General features: G+C 34.2%; 1 protein-coding gene across 1 annotated transcript in view; it reads left to right on the top strand.

Moving 5' to 3' along the window:
• Window positions 1–15480, top strand: part of LOC127738444 (uncharacterized) — a 144779-nt gene that overhangs the window by 15732 nt on the left and 113567 nt on the right. The window contains exons 9-20 of the mRNA XM_052249693.1: window positions 55–231; window positions 1235–1398; window positions 2079–2285; window positions 2710–2967; window positions 3387–3705; window positions 7487–7870; window positions 8266–8525; window positions 9365–9863; window positions 11215–11324; window positions 11670–11828; window positions 12817–12937; window positions 14047–15046. Coding sequence (XP_052105653.1) covers window positions 55–231; window positions 1235–1398; window positions 2079–2285; window positions 2710–2967; window positions 3387–3705; window positions 7487–7870; window positions 8266–8525; window positions 9365–9863; window positions 11215–11324; window positions 11670–11828; window positions 12817–12937; window positions 14047–15046 — 3658 coding nt within the window. The remainder of the gene's footprint in view (window positions 1–54; window positions 232–1234; window positions 1399–2078; window positions 2286–2709; window positions 2968–3386; window positions 3706–7486; window positions 7871–8265; window positions 8526–9364; window positions 9864–11214; window positions 11325–11669; window positions 11829–12816; window positions 12938–14046; window positions 15047–15480) is intronic.

The following is a 15480-nucleotide window of genomic DNA, read 5'->3' as shown; positions in this document are numbered from 1 at the left end:
GATAACTTGTATTGTTAAAAATTTTTAATGATGATTTAACTTTGTACATTCTAGGAGCTGGACAAGGCACTGCCTATACAGACACACCAGACGGAGTACATACATATACCTACGGTACAGGTGCAAGCTATGGTGGTGAAGGAGGTGCTGGTAAATCTGACAGATCAGCTCCCTATGCTTATGGATCATTTAATCGTCCTGCTTTGTTTGGTAGCAGTGGGGGTCACTCAGGTAAAAATAAAATCTATATATATTTACCTATTTTGGGGATTTAATCACAGATCCTTCCAAGCTAGATAGAACAATACATGTAGGAAAAATGTTGCTATTTATGCTGCGTTCACACGTAATTGGGATTAGTTTAATTCGCATTAGAAACGTTTTACGTACAAACGTAAATTTTAATACCAATTGCAATGCGCGTCAAATTCGCTTTACTGCCTGAATGACGTTAACTTTTAATTCACATTATCAATTAATTAATTATAGTTTAATTCAAATTACGATTTTAGAAAGTGTCTACACCACAGTTTAATTCAAATTAAAGCGAATTAGTTCACTAATTCGCATTAACGAAAACGCATTTCTAATGCGAATTAGCCAATTCGAATTTGATTCGATTTAAAAAATGAGGAGTGTGTAAACGTGATTAGCGAATTTGATTCGCCTTCGATTCGAATTCAATCTAAATTAAACGTACGTGTAAACGAGGCATTAAAATGATGTCCTTAGTAATAAATATAGTTCTCCTATGAAGGCTGTATTTTTTCCTTCTGTTGGAGAAATATCAAGTCATTAGGTTTATCAAGCATAAGGATTATTTTACATTTGAATCAATTGATGGATTGGCTTTCATCAGGACAACTCACAGATCCAATAGTTTGGAAAGAGAATAACATATAATACATTTGGAGCTATATATAAACCAAAATCTAAAAAGAATCATTACAAATGTCTGATATAAGTTTCATGTCATTTAGACCTTTGGTAAAACCTTTAAAAAAGATCTTCTGTTTTATATATGTGGCTGTGGAAAGTCTGAAATCAAATAAAAAGTTGATAGGTTAACCGCACCAGAAACACTTAGATAAAAAAGTTCAGAGTGCCAAAAGTTTATATTACAAGGGGAGTTAATTAACCAGAAGAGACTAGACAAATCCCTTTCAGATCAACTTTCATGCAGTTTATGATATTTGTGTGACGATTTAAGAGTAAACATTTCTGTTTAATTTAGGTGGTTGTGGTGGTGGAATTATCTATCTCAATCTGACAACAGAAGCTAAAGTGGATGGAACACTAAGTTCTAATGGACAGGCAAGGTCAAGTACACGGGGTGGTGGATCAGGGGGTAGTATCCTGGTCACCACACAATTATTTGATGGCACTGGCTCTATTGAGGTATGATATTGTATAGAGCAGATAAATAATCAGCAATTGTCTCCATACACAACTTTTACAAGCAAAACCATACACATGTCAAAACATTTTTTTTGTAACTGGTTCGTACAATAATGTATGTTAAAATGATATTGATATATTTCCTGACAATGTATTAAATATAGTTTACCACTGTATCAAATGTGATAAGTTATTTATCCACTCAAGACAGTTAAATTTTAAAATTTAACTGTCAAGAGTCAAGAAATAGTGTATTGCATGAGATTGGGTAGTTCTGTTTCTCTAATGATATTTTAGACCAACTCTCTTATGAGACATCATCAAGGAAGATAATTCTTGAATTTACAAAAATCTATGACAAAATACAGATGAGTAATAATAAAGGATGGGAAAATTAGGTAAAGTTTTTTTTAAATGTTGAGAAGGATTTCAATTGATTTTTGAAATAAAAATATTAACAAAAAGGAATTTCTAAAATATTTGGCAGAATTTTGAATTTTGTACATATAAGTCCTACTTGGTTCAAATAGAACAGTTCTAAATATTTGTTTTTCAACTGCTGTAACCACAGAAATAACAGAAGTACATGTTTTACAGTGACACGTCTATAAAGATAAACCAGAATATTTTATTGTTGTATTTTATGTTCCATCACAAAATGATTTGTTTAATTATTACAGGTGACTGGAGGAGCAGGCTATAATGGTGGTGGAGGAGGTAGACTGTCTATTATATACACAAAAAATCACTACATTGGTGAATTATTGTCACTTGGTGGTACTGCTACCTCCGGAGAGATTGGAGCTGCTGGTACAGTATACCTCAGGGATATTGGCACATCACCATCAGCAACTAAACTACAGATATATAACCAGAAAGGAAATGGGGTAAGTTTGTGTGAAAATCATTTTTATAGGATTGTACTGAGAAAATCATTTTCATGGGATTGTATTGGTAGCTATAGAGATTAGGAGAGATCAAGGGTGGTGGTACATTTTACCTTGGAAATATTTGTACATTACATTAGGAAAGTAGGAAAATGGAATTGTAAATTTATAAGCTTTAGAAAAATGCTGCTAAATAGTGTTGAAAAAACTTATGAAAAATGGTCAATCCTTACTGAACTTTAGGAGGTCAAATAGACTTAAGAGGTATAAAGTGTGGATATTTTTAATATTTGAGATGGAATCCAGGTAAGCCCTTCAATTTTTTTTATAGCATCTAGTTTGACATTTTATTTATTTACAACCAAATAAGTAAGATAATGTCAGCAACATTATATATACCCTGTGCCTTATGCTTACTTTACAGAATCGTAAGACAAAGATAACTATCCCAGATGACAAGGTTGAAGAACATGAGTTAGACACATTAGATCTGGGAACCTATGCTGAGGTTGGACTGATGGCCACAGACAATGATGGATACAGGACTGATGGAGCCAGAAAGCTAACACTGACCACTGTGGCTGGTGACAACACTGCTGGTGTACATGTAGAGGAAAACATGTGGCTCAATATTGATTTTAATTCTTCAGCAGTTTTATCATTCGATGTTACTTTATATGAGGTATGGTTAGATAATTGTTTAAAAATTGGAATTACAAGATATAGAGTTAACCAAAGTAGTATGATATTACACTGTACACATATCATTATAATCCTGAATATTTTTAAGTCTTTCTTTAATGGAACTAGCCTTGACTGAACCCTTTCAGGATTGATGACTGTATTTACTTTAAAGAGATGGTGTGTTTACTTAGGCTAAAAGCATACAAAAAACATTCTTATATTCATTTAACTCCTCTGTGGTTTTGTGTTAGAGTACTCACCTTGAGTGCTGAAGGTCCTATGTTAGATTCCTGGCCTTAAATCTTAGAGTTTGAATTATTTCAGCAATTGTCTTCTGTAAAAATGACCATGAATACAATCTCATTTATTTAACAGCTATTTTCAGTTTGACAAACTATTTATTCATTATAATCACAGGAAGGAACAGTTAATTTACCTTTTGACACATACCTGAAGGATTGCAGAATAACTCTGTATGGTGGACTGTTGAAAGGTGTTGAAACACTGAACATATCTTTGGATGGTTCCTTCACCGTTTATCCTCCTGTCAAACACAATTCCACTAGTACAACAGAGGAGAGCTCATTCTCAATGAACAGTATAACCATACTTGATGGGGGTCTGTTTGAGTACAAAGGTGATGCTGCTAATAATAATAAGCTGAATATCATGTTGGATGGCAGTCTTCATATTAGAGGCGGAGGAATTTTCAAGGTCAACAACTTAAACTTGGAAGGTAAGTCAGTAGGAAATGATTTCATTGTTATTATTTTGGATATTTTCAGAGCATCCATCATGTTCATTTGCAGTTTAAAAGAATAATTTAACCATGTGTTGTTCATTGTTGTTTGTCTTTGTACTGTTTTTTTTCCCAGGAGTAAGGTGTTTTAGGTGGTGTGGCTCTGTTGTACTGTTTATTTTCCTAGGTGTAAGGTGTTTTAGGTGGTGTGGCTCTGTTGTACTGTTTATTTTCCCAGGTGTAAGGTGTTTAGGTGGTGTGGCTCTGTTGTACTGTTTATTTTCCCAGGTGTAAGGTGTTTTAGGTGGTGTGGCTCTGTTGTACTGTTTATTTTCCCAGGAGTAAGGTGTTTTAGGTGGTGTGGCTCTGTTGTACTGTTTATTTTCCCAGGAGTAAGGTGTTTTAGGTGGTGTGGCTCTGTTGTACTGTTTATTTTCCCAGGAGTAAGGTGTTTTAGGTGGTGTGGCTCTGTTGTACCGTTTATTTTCCCAGGTATAAGGTGTTTTAGGTGGTGTGGCTCTGTTGTACTGTTTATTTTCCCAGGTATAAGGTGTTTTAGGTGGTGTGGCTCTCTTGTACTGTTTATTTTCCCAGGTGTAAGGTTTTTAGGTGGTGTGGCTCTGTTGTACTGTTGATTTTCCCAGGAGTAAGGTGTTTTAGGTGGTGTGGCTCTGTTGTACTGTTTATTTTCCCAGGTATAAGGTGTTTTAGGTGGTGTGGCTCTGTTGTACTGTTTATTTTCCCAGGAGTAAGGTGTTTTAGGTGGTGTGGCTCTGTTGTACTGTTTATTTTCCCAGGATTAAGGTGTTTTAGGTGGTGTGGCTCTGTTGTACTGTTGATTTTCCCAGGAGTAAGGTGTTTTAGGTGGTGTGGCTCTGTTGTACTGTTTATTTTCCCAGGTATAAGGTGTTTAGGTGGTGTGGCTCTGTTGTACTGTTGATTTTCCCAGGAGTAAGGTGTTTTAGGTGGTGTGGCTCTGTTGTACTGTTTATTTTCCCAGGTGTAAGGTGTTTTAGGTGGTGTGGCTCTGTTGTACTGTTTATTTTCCCAGGTGTAAGGTGTTTAGGTGGTGTGGCTCTGTTGTACTGTTTATTTTCCCAGGAGTAAGGTGTTTTAGGTGGTGTGGCTCTGTTGTACTGTTTATTTTCCCAGGAGTAAGGTGTTTTAGGTGGTGTGGCTCTGTTGTACTGTTTATTTTCCCAGGAGTAAGGTGTTTTAGGTGGTGTGGCTCTGTTGTACTGTTTATTTTCCCAGGTGTAAGGTGTTTTAGGTGGTGTGGCTCTGTTGTACTGTTTATTTTCCCAGGAGTAAGGTGTTTTAGGTGGTGTGGCTCTGTTGTACTGTTTATTTTCCCAGGAGTAAGGTGTTTTAGGTGGTGTGGCTCTGTTGTACTGTTTATTTTCAGGTGGTGTGGCTCTGTTGTACTGTTTATTTTCCCAGGAGTAAGGTGTTTTAGGTGGTTTGGCTCTGTTGTACTGTCCAATTTTTTTGATAATGCCTATTATCCTCTTGTACAATGTATTATTCTCCCTGAACCTTTATTAGCTCATCGGGGCCCGAAGGGCCCCATGTGAGCTTATGCCATCACTTGGCGTCCGTTGTCGTCCGTCGTCTGTCGTCGTCGTCGTCGTAAACTATTTAAAAACTCTTCTCCTCTGAAACTACTGGGCCAAATACCTTCAAACTTTAACTAAATGTTTCTTAGGGTATCTAGTTTATAAATTGTTTCCGAAGTTTTGATCCATCAACAAACATGGCCGCCATGGCTAAAAATAGAACATAGGGGTCAAATGCAGTTTTTGGCTTATATCTCAAAAACTAAAGCTTTTAGAGCAAATCTGACATGTTGGTCTAGATCTATCAGTTCTGAAATTTTCAGACAAATGGAACAACCCATTGTTGGGTTGCTGCCACCAAATTGGTATTTTTAACAAAATTTTGCAGTTTTTTGTTATTATTTTGAATGTTATTAAAGATATATATAAACTGTAAGCAGCAATAATGTTCAGCAAAGTAAGATCTACAAAAAAGTTAATATGACCAAATTTGTCAATTGACCCCTTAAGGAGTTATTGTCCTTTAAAGACAATTTTACACAATTTGTTTATCAAGTTTGCTAACATTTAAAAATCTTCTCCTCTGAAATACAGGTGAGCGATTCAGGCTCTTGAGAGCCTCTTGTTTAATCATAATGATGACTTCGGCTGACCTCTATATATATTGTTTTGGTGGCAGTTTCTTTGACTCTAACATTCTACCTATACTGTTATCTCTCAAAAATTTTGTCATCATCTTACATGTATATTAAACTAGAACAAATGAGAGTCTGGCCAGTTTTAGAGGTATTTTGATCATCTGGACAAAGGCCTTGTAAGCTTTTTTCCATCCCATTGTATCACAGGAGTATGGAAATGCTATCATCGACTCGCCCGACTCGTACATTTGACCGACTGGACAAGCATTTTTTTGTGTCTTTGTTGCCCGTGGACAAGTAAAAAAATGTTGCTTGACATTGTTGTTTTATATAATCATATAGAAAGGTCCTCAAAATCAATTCACAAGTTTTAGTAAAACACCATCAATGATCAAGAAATAGATTGATTATTAAACAAAAAAATAGGTATGCGGACTCGGTTTCATTAATATTCTTTGATTTCTTCCCATTGATCCTGGATCGTTGATCAGGTTATAGCAATGGTACACTGGAAATGGTCATTATTAATTTCGAAGACTGAATTCTCAAGAATGAAAACTAAATGATTGGTCGAGTTGGATAAGCATCTTAAGATAGGTCATCGCTCGGAAGTAGACCAACCGAAAAGAGGTGCCTCATTAAAAATAAAATTGTTGAGCAAAGAACTTGGTTTTTACAAGAAAGGGAAATCAGAGGCGCCAAAGGGCAAATATCATGAAAATAAACGGAATAGATCTATAAAATTTTGATTTCGCTTAGGTATCTAAAATAAATCTCAAATTTACAATTGGTCCACCAAAAATTTTTTGGGGGTAAAAGGAGGGGAGGGGGGGGGGGGGGAGAGGGTGCAAACAACAATTCAATAATTCATTAATGATTTGGTTTTCATCCCTTCATTAACTTTAAAACTTCGCACTGGCTCACAGTGAAGAAAATATAAGCCATGATTATAATCTCCCAGGTTCATGTAAGCTAGCATTGAAAAACATTGCAATATTGGCCTCTAGATTCCTTCATTTAGATCTGGTTTTTTTTGGTTGGTTTCTAGCTCATTGGTGTATACTCCACTTATTTTTTTATCATTCTAATATACAATAAAAGACTATAAATACCATTTCCATTGTGTTTCAAAACTGTTTGAGAAACCTACACGTTTACAGTAAAATACATCTTCTTCATTCCAAATTCATTAAGAAATCAAGGCAAGTAACTTTTCTTCCAGACAAGTAAAATTTACAATTTCACTTGCCCGGGGACAAGTGGTCACAACAAATATTTCCACACCCCTGTATCATATGTCTTTGTGATTTTCATTTTCAATTCCTAGTTAAATTCAAATTAAAAGACAAATTGCAAGAAAATTAGTTAACAGTTACATGAGTTTGGGGGTGATATATTATTTATATGTGAGTATCATATTATGAACCACAAGTTACTCTATTTTAACATTACAATATAAGAGTCAGAATGGAAAATTAATTTTTGTGGCTATACCTGTAAAGATCTTAAGTTATTTTTAGTTTGCAATTATACTGAAATGATTTTTATATATCCTTGTCTCTCAGGTTAAATCTTTCTTTTTAGCTGTTAATGTGACAATAGACACAGAAGGATTAATAGATGGGACAGGGCGGGGATGGAGTCCAGGAAAAGGAACAGGGCCAGGTATTGCAAGCTCTGATGGTGGTTCTGGTGGCACTCATGGTGGCTTAGGAGGACACGGAAATGGGAACACTGCCACAGGTCAATCCTATAGTAATGTACAAAGACCATCAGACTATGGAAGTGGAGGGTCTATAGGAACTGGTACTTCCAGTGGAGGTGAAGGAGGAGGTATAGTTTACCTTCAGGCCTTACACAACATGGAGATAGATGGCGATATCAAGGTGGATGGTAACACAGCAGAAACACCTACATCAGGAGGAGGTTCTGGTGGCAGTGTGATACTGGAGACTCAACACTTTACTGGTATGTTATAGTTTGATCAAATGGACATCTCTTTTTCTCTTGAAATGATTTAACTGAGGACCTCATAATTTATGCCTACTGTACAAGGAATAAAATGTTTGAAAACGCATGATTGAATCAGAATTTTGTCCATCTTCTTTGTTTGCATATATTTCTTTTTGTCTTGAAAAGTTTGAATGAACCATATAAAATTTTCGTAAAAATGGAAAGTTTAAGCATCATACAATTTATTTTTTAAACTACTTAAATTTATCTTCACCACAAATCGTCCTTATGTAACAAAGTTTATAGGGACTATTTTGGTTAATAAATGATATGGTGCTGTTGTGAGTAAATATAATACATTGGCATTTGATGTCTAGCAATACATTTTTATTTTATTATTTACCGAACAGGTACAGGGACAATATCAGCTAATGGAGGAGATGGGGCTGTTGTAGCCCACTGTAGTAAACATGATATAGAACGTCGATGTCTAGAGTGTGACCCTAGGTATTTCTGGGTAGGATATAACTGTGTATCGTCTTGCCAGGCATCCGATAACCACTGCTGTTATGTTGATAATGTCCATCATAGATGCCATGGTAGTATTGGTTATGATTCCTTAAGCTGTTACAGAGGATATTGTAAAGGAGAATCTAATATACAGACTATAGTAAGTAATGCTACAACAAAAATGTGGTAAATATTTAGATGTTAATGAATGAGTATAGGGGAATTGGGATATATACACCAATGAAACACCAACCCAAGACTCCCCCCCAATGAACAAATACATGTATAATAAAAAAAAATAAATTCAAATGATATCTAAAGTCAACATACATTGCATTGAAAGAAGCAAAAGGGAAAAATATTGAAAAGAAAACAAACTATCAAAAATGTGGATGTGATTTTTTACTTTCTTCCTAAACAATAGAACTTTTATTGAATGTTCAAGATAAGTAAAAAGATGAGTTTTTTTTCCTGATGTGACATTGAAGATTTCTTTCTGGTAATTTTATGTATATAAGATATTATACAGTTCTTTTTTAGTTATGAAGTGTCTGTACCATATTAAAAACTACAAAATATCTAGAACATTCAACAGAAGTTGGATATATATAAACATTCTATTAAGTTATATTAATGATATGCTTTTATGGTGTTTGCTGAGGAAATGTGATACAAGGAAGTAAAAGACATTATTTGTTGGGAAGCAAGGTCAAATTCTGTATGCTACAGGAAAGCAAGGTCAAATTCTGTATGCTACAGGAAGTTAGCTAGCAAAATATGCTGATTTAATACTGCTGCTCAAGAAGACAAAAAAATCAGAAACAAGACTCCAAACAGGTGTATAAAGTTGACTGATGTTTAATGAAGTCCTATTTGAAACTATGTCTTGGTCTTTTTATTGATCACATGGTACATATTTATATAAAAGGACTATAGTGTACAGATAGTAAAAGTAAAACATGTAAATTGTACTATACAGTAATATAAATTTTAATTCAGGCTGTAGGAGGAGGAGGTGGTGGGGGTAGAGTAGCTGTATTTGTCAATGCCACCAACACTTACAGAGGTACATACAACACCTATGGTGGGAGGAGTTATGCAGAACAAGGTGGATCTGGAACAGTCTTTGTAAAGGCTCCTGACTCAGACACAGGACTGACAGAGACTTCTCTTTATATAGACAATAGAGACTATAAACCTAAATCAACTTATGTTACTGATAAATCTACAGACACAGGAAAGACATATATTGTAACTACTGCTGACGATTCCACAGATCCAATCAAATTTGACCATGTACATATCAATTCTGCAGCTCATCTAGTATTCCTTAACACCTCTTCTAACACACCTAATGTTACCATTGGCTATCTTCATGGTGACAAGACTGGAATGCTACATGTGACCAAAGAACAAACAATGACTGTTATGGACAATGATACTCCATTTCCATCTTCTTTCAGGATTTATGAGAGTGCAGAGTTCAATATGCCACAAGGTAAGTTGGATGTATAATAATGAGGAATATTTATTAAAGATATAATGTTGTAAAATCAAAAACAATCCACAAGGTTATTATTTATTTCAACATGATGGCTTTTACCGATTTTTACAGAGTCGTGCACTTTTATAAATTGAAAATCTGCAAAATAGAAATTATATCAAGGTTACATGTTTTCCCAGTCTTGCTTTCATGTTTTTGGATATAACATGCAATCTTTAATGGCCGTGACGACAAACTTGTCCGGGCCATATAGTTTTACCCTTATCTGTCATTCTGTTGTTCCGTCATTCCACAACAGAGTTATACAGACTTTTTTTCTAAATGCCTTCACATATTGAGCTGATTTTTAGAATGTGAGTCTTCTATGATTAGTTACAGATTGAGTTTACGTTTGGCTCTGCTCCGCTGATTTTTGCAGAAATTACGGCCTTACATTGAAAAATTTCATGAAAATTGCAGTTATATCTGTTATTTATTTCTTGCATGAAGAGATATTTCTCGTATCACACTGCACGGAGTAGGATACGAAAAAGTGATTAAAAAGTGCGTTAATTTGATTGACTTATCCAGCATTATGAAATGATATTACAACATTTCCATTGGCTATTCGTTAGTTCATTGATGACTTTCAAAGTTTAAGACGATGCACATTTTGTCCATGGCAACAGACATATGTGATTTCTTGAATAGTTTACAAAACACTCACACTTTTAACTTGAAGATCTTTTTGTCAAATTTTATTACATTTTGAAGTGTACTAAAAGTTTGAAAATGTTTGATGTTAAAGTTTGATGCCAGAACAGGACATATAATGTCATGCTGGTATGTGCTCAATGATTCACAAAATTTTTTTTTTCTACACAATACTAGAGTTAACAATTTTTAATTTGAATAGTAATAATAAACTTGTCAAAGGCTCGTTTTTTATTTTATTGAAATTAAATAACTCGAGTTGGGATCAAGTGTTATCCAATTCTCACTCGTTATGAAACCTTTAACTATCTTTCGGTAAAACTATGGAATTCTGTTATTTTTGCAATATTTTGAATATTTTTTTCTCCATTTGAATATTGATTTGAATTTGAATTATATAACTAAATGTGTTTTTTCCTTTTTGGTATTATTTGAGTAGGTTTTTCTTCATGATTTGAATTTTGAATGAACAGCATATAATTATCATTAAATACATGTTTTTCTCTGGAAATATGGAATAAATATTTATTGCTTTTTTGTTTCAGTAAATATGTGGTTTCTTGACTTTTGAAAAACTGATATTAACTCAAAAGACAGTAATTGTATATAATTTTTAATTTGAAGACGAAATTTAGGAGAATTTTTTTTTCAGCTGTATATCTGATTGGATTAGAATATAAAACCATTTACATAGATGGAGTCCTTACTGGAGCTAATGAACTAGTTATTGGTCAAGGTGTGAATTTCCTCATTGGAGAAAAGGTAAGTGTTCAAGATACATTAGTGGAAGTTGTTGAAGTAATGCTTTTTGGTAGTTAATTTCTGTACTTTTTTTTAATTCGAAAATGATGAAAAAATATGTCATCTTAAAATTTTTAAATTAAAGCAAAAAATATTATGTCAGAAGATATAATATTTTAGGAACACTAAATATCAGATATCATAACCTCATGATAGTCAAGGTCATTAAACACCTGTGTAGTATTTGAACAAATTATTTTTTTTTCATTAAGGTTTGTGTCATAATCTTGTATAGATGTTTTGCTAAATCTTTGAATACAACAAAATGGAAACATGTTAATGTTTTTTTTTGTCTTATGTTTTTAGAGCCATACCATTGGACAGTCTGACAGACAATTTATATTTGATACCCTGGAGATAAAAGCTGACGGTAAAGTGTCATCAACATATGTTAATGAACATGAGTTGTCCCTAAGTCTCACACTCAACACTTTACTCAGAATCCATGCTGGAGGCAAAATACAGGTGTGTATATGAACAGAAAAAACAGATGACATGTGTCTTGTAACCCTACTGATATCCATTTTTACTATCTAATCAGTAAATTGCCTTTTGGTTTTGTGTTACCATTAAGAAAGAGTATAAAATGTTGGATCCCCAGTCAAACTGTACGCAGTTGTAAGAATTGGCATTCAGGTGTAAGAGCAGAAACTCATTTAATATGTCTGAGAAGGAAAGCACATTTTCCATCATAGTTTGACCTTATAATCTAACATTGAAATGACCTGCTCAGCATGTTGTTCTTGTACAATGCCATTCACATATATTTGTTTTCAGCAATTTGTTCTCTTCTTGAAAGATTGTTGTATGATTATAGTATTGCCATTTATAGTCTTTAACAATTGACAAATTGGTAGTAATAAATATTTCAGACCGGGATATTAAATTATCCAGAATCGAGTAGCATGACTCATGAAGTCTGACAATGATGTTATGAGTTGAAGTAGCAAGTTGTTAAATTGAATTTATTAATTAGAACAAAGTGAGAGGTGGGGTATACATCATTGAATGTATAATAAGTAACTTAAAGTGTATTTTTTGTAAGTTTATAACTGAAAAAGTAATTATGATAAAAGTACTTCCACACATTTATCAAAATAAGGATTTTTAAAATAGGAAGATTTGGTTGATAAGATAATGTGATGGTGTAATATGCCGCTACAATCACCTTTGAAGGAACTAAAATACCTTGTCAAAGACTTTTATTTGAAGATGCTTGTCAGAATATGTGATAACAAGTTCCTGAATGTCTTGCTTTAAAAGCACTATAATTCAGAATATCAGAAATATTTGGAGTTCAATATTTTACTAGATGCAGATGTAAAAGGAAATTTGAAGGTCTTTTTGTAAAAGAGAGAACCAGTAGCAAGTTATAACCTTGTGTTGTTCAATAGAAGTTTTCAGTTCTATAGTAGCTAAAACTTGTTCTTTATATAATGTTGCTACATTCTAGGCTCCATGGTTAGAAGTAACAGCCAAACAAGTACAGATTGATGTAGCAGGTGTGATAGATTCCAGTGGTCAAGCACCAACAGATCTTGTAGAGCAGGATGCTCAAGATAAACCAGATGGAGGTTAGTACAGAAAAGAAAAGTATGTGTTTATAGTGGATAAATGTAGATTCAAGGGACAGACTTAATTGATCTTGTTACCATGAAACTCATGATAAACCAGATTTGGGTAAAAAGGGATGTTTGGAAGGGTAAATACCCATTGAAAAGTGTGGACATATCTTGTGTATACTATAGATAATCTAGATAGGTATTTACATAGCAAGGTTGGAAGAGCAATGAATCTAAAAAGATAATCGGCGACAGATCTATAGGTCTTAATGAGAAGAGCATATTTATTGGCATCCATAGAAGGGTGATAGATATAATTAAGTGAAAAATGTACATAGTAGAAGTCTTTGAGAAAGGGCATTTATACAAGGCATGGAGTGACAAGTAATAACACATCTGGGAACAGTATAGCTAACGGGAAATGAATCTGATGGGCTTTTCGGTATAAAATTGATAAAATCTAGGACTCCACGAGACTTCGCGAGATTTATGGATTTTGGTGGCGTCTGACTGAAAAACAGTATCGGAACTGCTCAATAAATTAACCACATAATTCTAATCGTAAATAAACACAAGTTTTATCATAAAGTAGATACATTTTGTCATATAAAATTACCAAAATAAGTGTGATTTATTTGATGTGAAGTGTTTTATAATGTTTATAAATTTAGAAAGGCAATCGGCGCCATTTTTTTATTACCCTGTTTTCATTCTGTACCATTCTGTGATAAAATGAATGCGATTATAACAAATTTGAAGTGACAAAATACAAGTTTGATACACTGGCATCACTGTAAAACTAGTTTGAATGACATTTTATTGATATTATCAGAAATTATTAGGATAATAGCGAGTACGTTTTTAACACATGTCCGTTTCCGTATCGTATCTTTGTTACCTATGACCCGACAATAAAATCGGCTACAATTAGGTAGTGTCAAGTCCCGTCAATATATATGTTCCTGAACACATAAAAACAGAGATTGTGACATGATAATTCACTTAAAATTTATCATTACAAACACACATTACTTTGGTTCATGAAAAAATGTCTTTACTAGTTATAATAATAATACCAGTGTAAATATTCAGCAATGATAATAATACAAATTTTTTTACAGGTGGCTCTGGTGGTGGAAATGGTGCAGCTGGTGGTCAAGGAAAATTTCAGAAATTTGTTGGTCCCCCTCCAAGCTATGGTTCTATGTACACACCCAAAGAGTATGGTGGTAATGGTGGGACAGGGGGTGGGGCCAGTACATCAGCTGATCTACAGTGTAGTCCACATGGATCTTACACTGGAGGTAGAGGTGGTGGTGTAGTTGTATTAGATGTGACTGAAGATTTACTATTGGATGGTGAAATTCTATGTAACGGTAAATCTGGTTCTGGGGGACGTGCCGGAGGAGGAGCAGGAGGAAGTATCTTTATAACAACAGGTCACATGACAGGAACTGGAACATTGTCAGTCATGGGAGGAGATGCCACAGGAAGTACCACTTGTCTTGGGGGAGGTGGTGCAGGAGGAAGAATAGCTGTCCATTACACTAACTACACCTACTCCGGAACAAAAGATGCTCATGGTGGACGTGGATATGAATGTGGAGGAGCAGGGACAGTTTTGTTTAAAGATTTATCTGATAATTCCAACTCGCTTCTGGTTGATAACAATCATGTCTGTTCACCTCTCAAACCAAATATTAATTTTAATGAATTGTCAGACATAGGGAGGAAGGAATACAGCTTCCACACTTGGGTATTTGATCATTCTGATTGTGATCAAAACGTTGGCTGTTCTCACTCCTTCAAGGAAATTACAATCCAAGGCAAAGCACATGTAGCTGTTCATAGAAGAAATATCAACACACATACACAATACATAACAATCTATAAAACCTCTGGAGATAAGACAGGTACATTCCATGTTGGTCCACATCAGGAACTGACAGCAGACCTACCAGAAGACAGCCCAGAATTACAGTATGGTCTAATCATATACCCAGATGGACAGATGCAGACTGCCAGAGATTTCGTAGTTAATAATATCACAGTGGAGTTGGAAGGTATACTGACTGGAGTTGAAAATCTCAGAATTGGCCCAGGTGGACATGTTATTATCAAGTAAGTCTTTAGCTTTATATTTAAATTACTGATTGAAAAAGGGAGGCAACTAAAAATTCACAGACAAAACTGATTATGTCAGTCCTGCAATACAATTGAAGATAAGAAACATTTTCTTTTGTATTGCAGGAAAAAACTCAACAATTTTATTTGAGCTATATTTAAATTTATAAAAAATAATTTCCACTTACAATATTATACTGGTTACTGGGAAATTAAAATCATAAAAGATAACAAAGAAAAGAACTATAGTGTGTGCTAACATTTTGTGAGGGAATTCGATGTTTGCTATACCGCGTTTCATTTCGTTTCACTTTATGACAATTAGAATGAAATTTTTTGCAGTGTTTTAAGAAATAATTTACTTTGTATCTGTGTATTATTTGTGAAACAATAAATATTTTAAAAGCCAGAAATTTCTGTATAAAGTTAAT

This window comes from Mytilus californianus, unplaced genomic scaffold, assembly GCF_021869535.1.
Source record: "Mytilus californianus isolate M0D057914Y unplaced genomic scaffold, xbMytCali1.0.p SCAF_1, whole genome shotgun sequence".
Taxonomy (NCBI): Eukaryota; Metazoa; Mollusca; class Bivalvia; order Mytilida; family Mytilidae; genus Mytilus; species Mytilus californianus.
The sequence above is the reverse complement of the archived record's forward strand: the minus strand, read 5'-3'. Positions and strand labels throughout refer to the sequence as shown.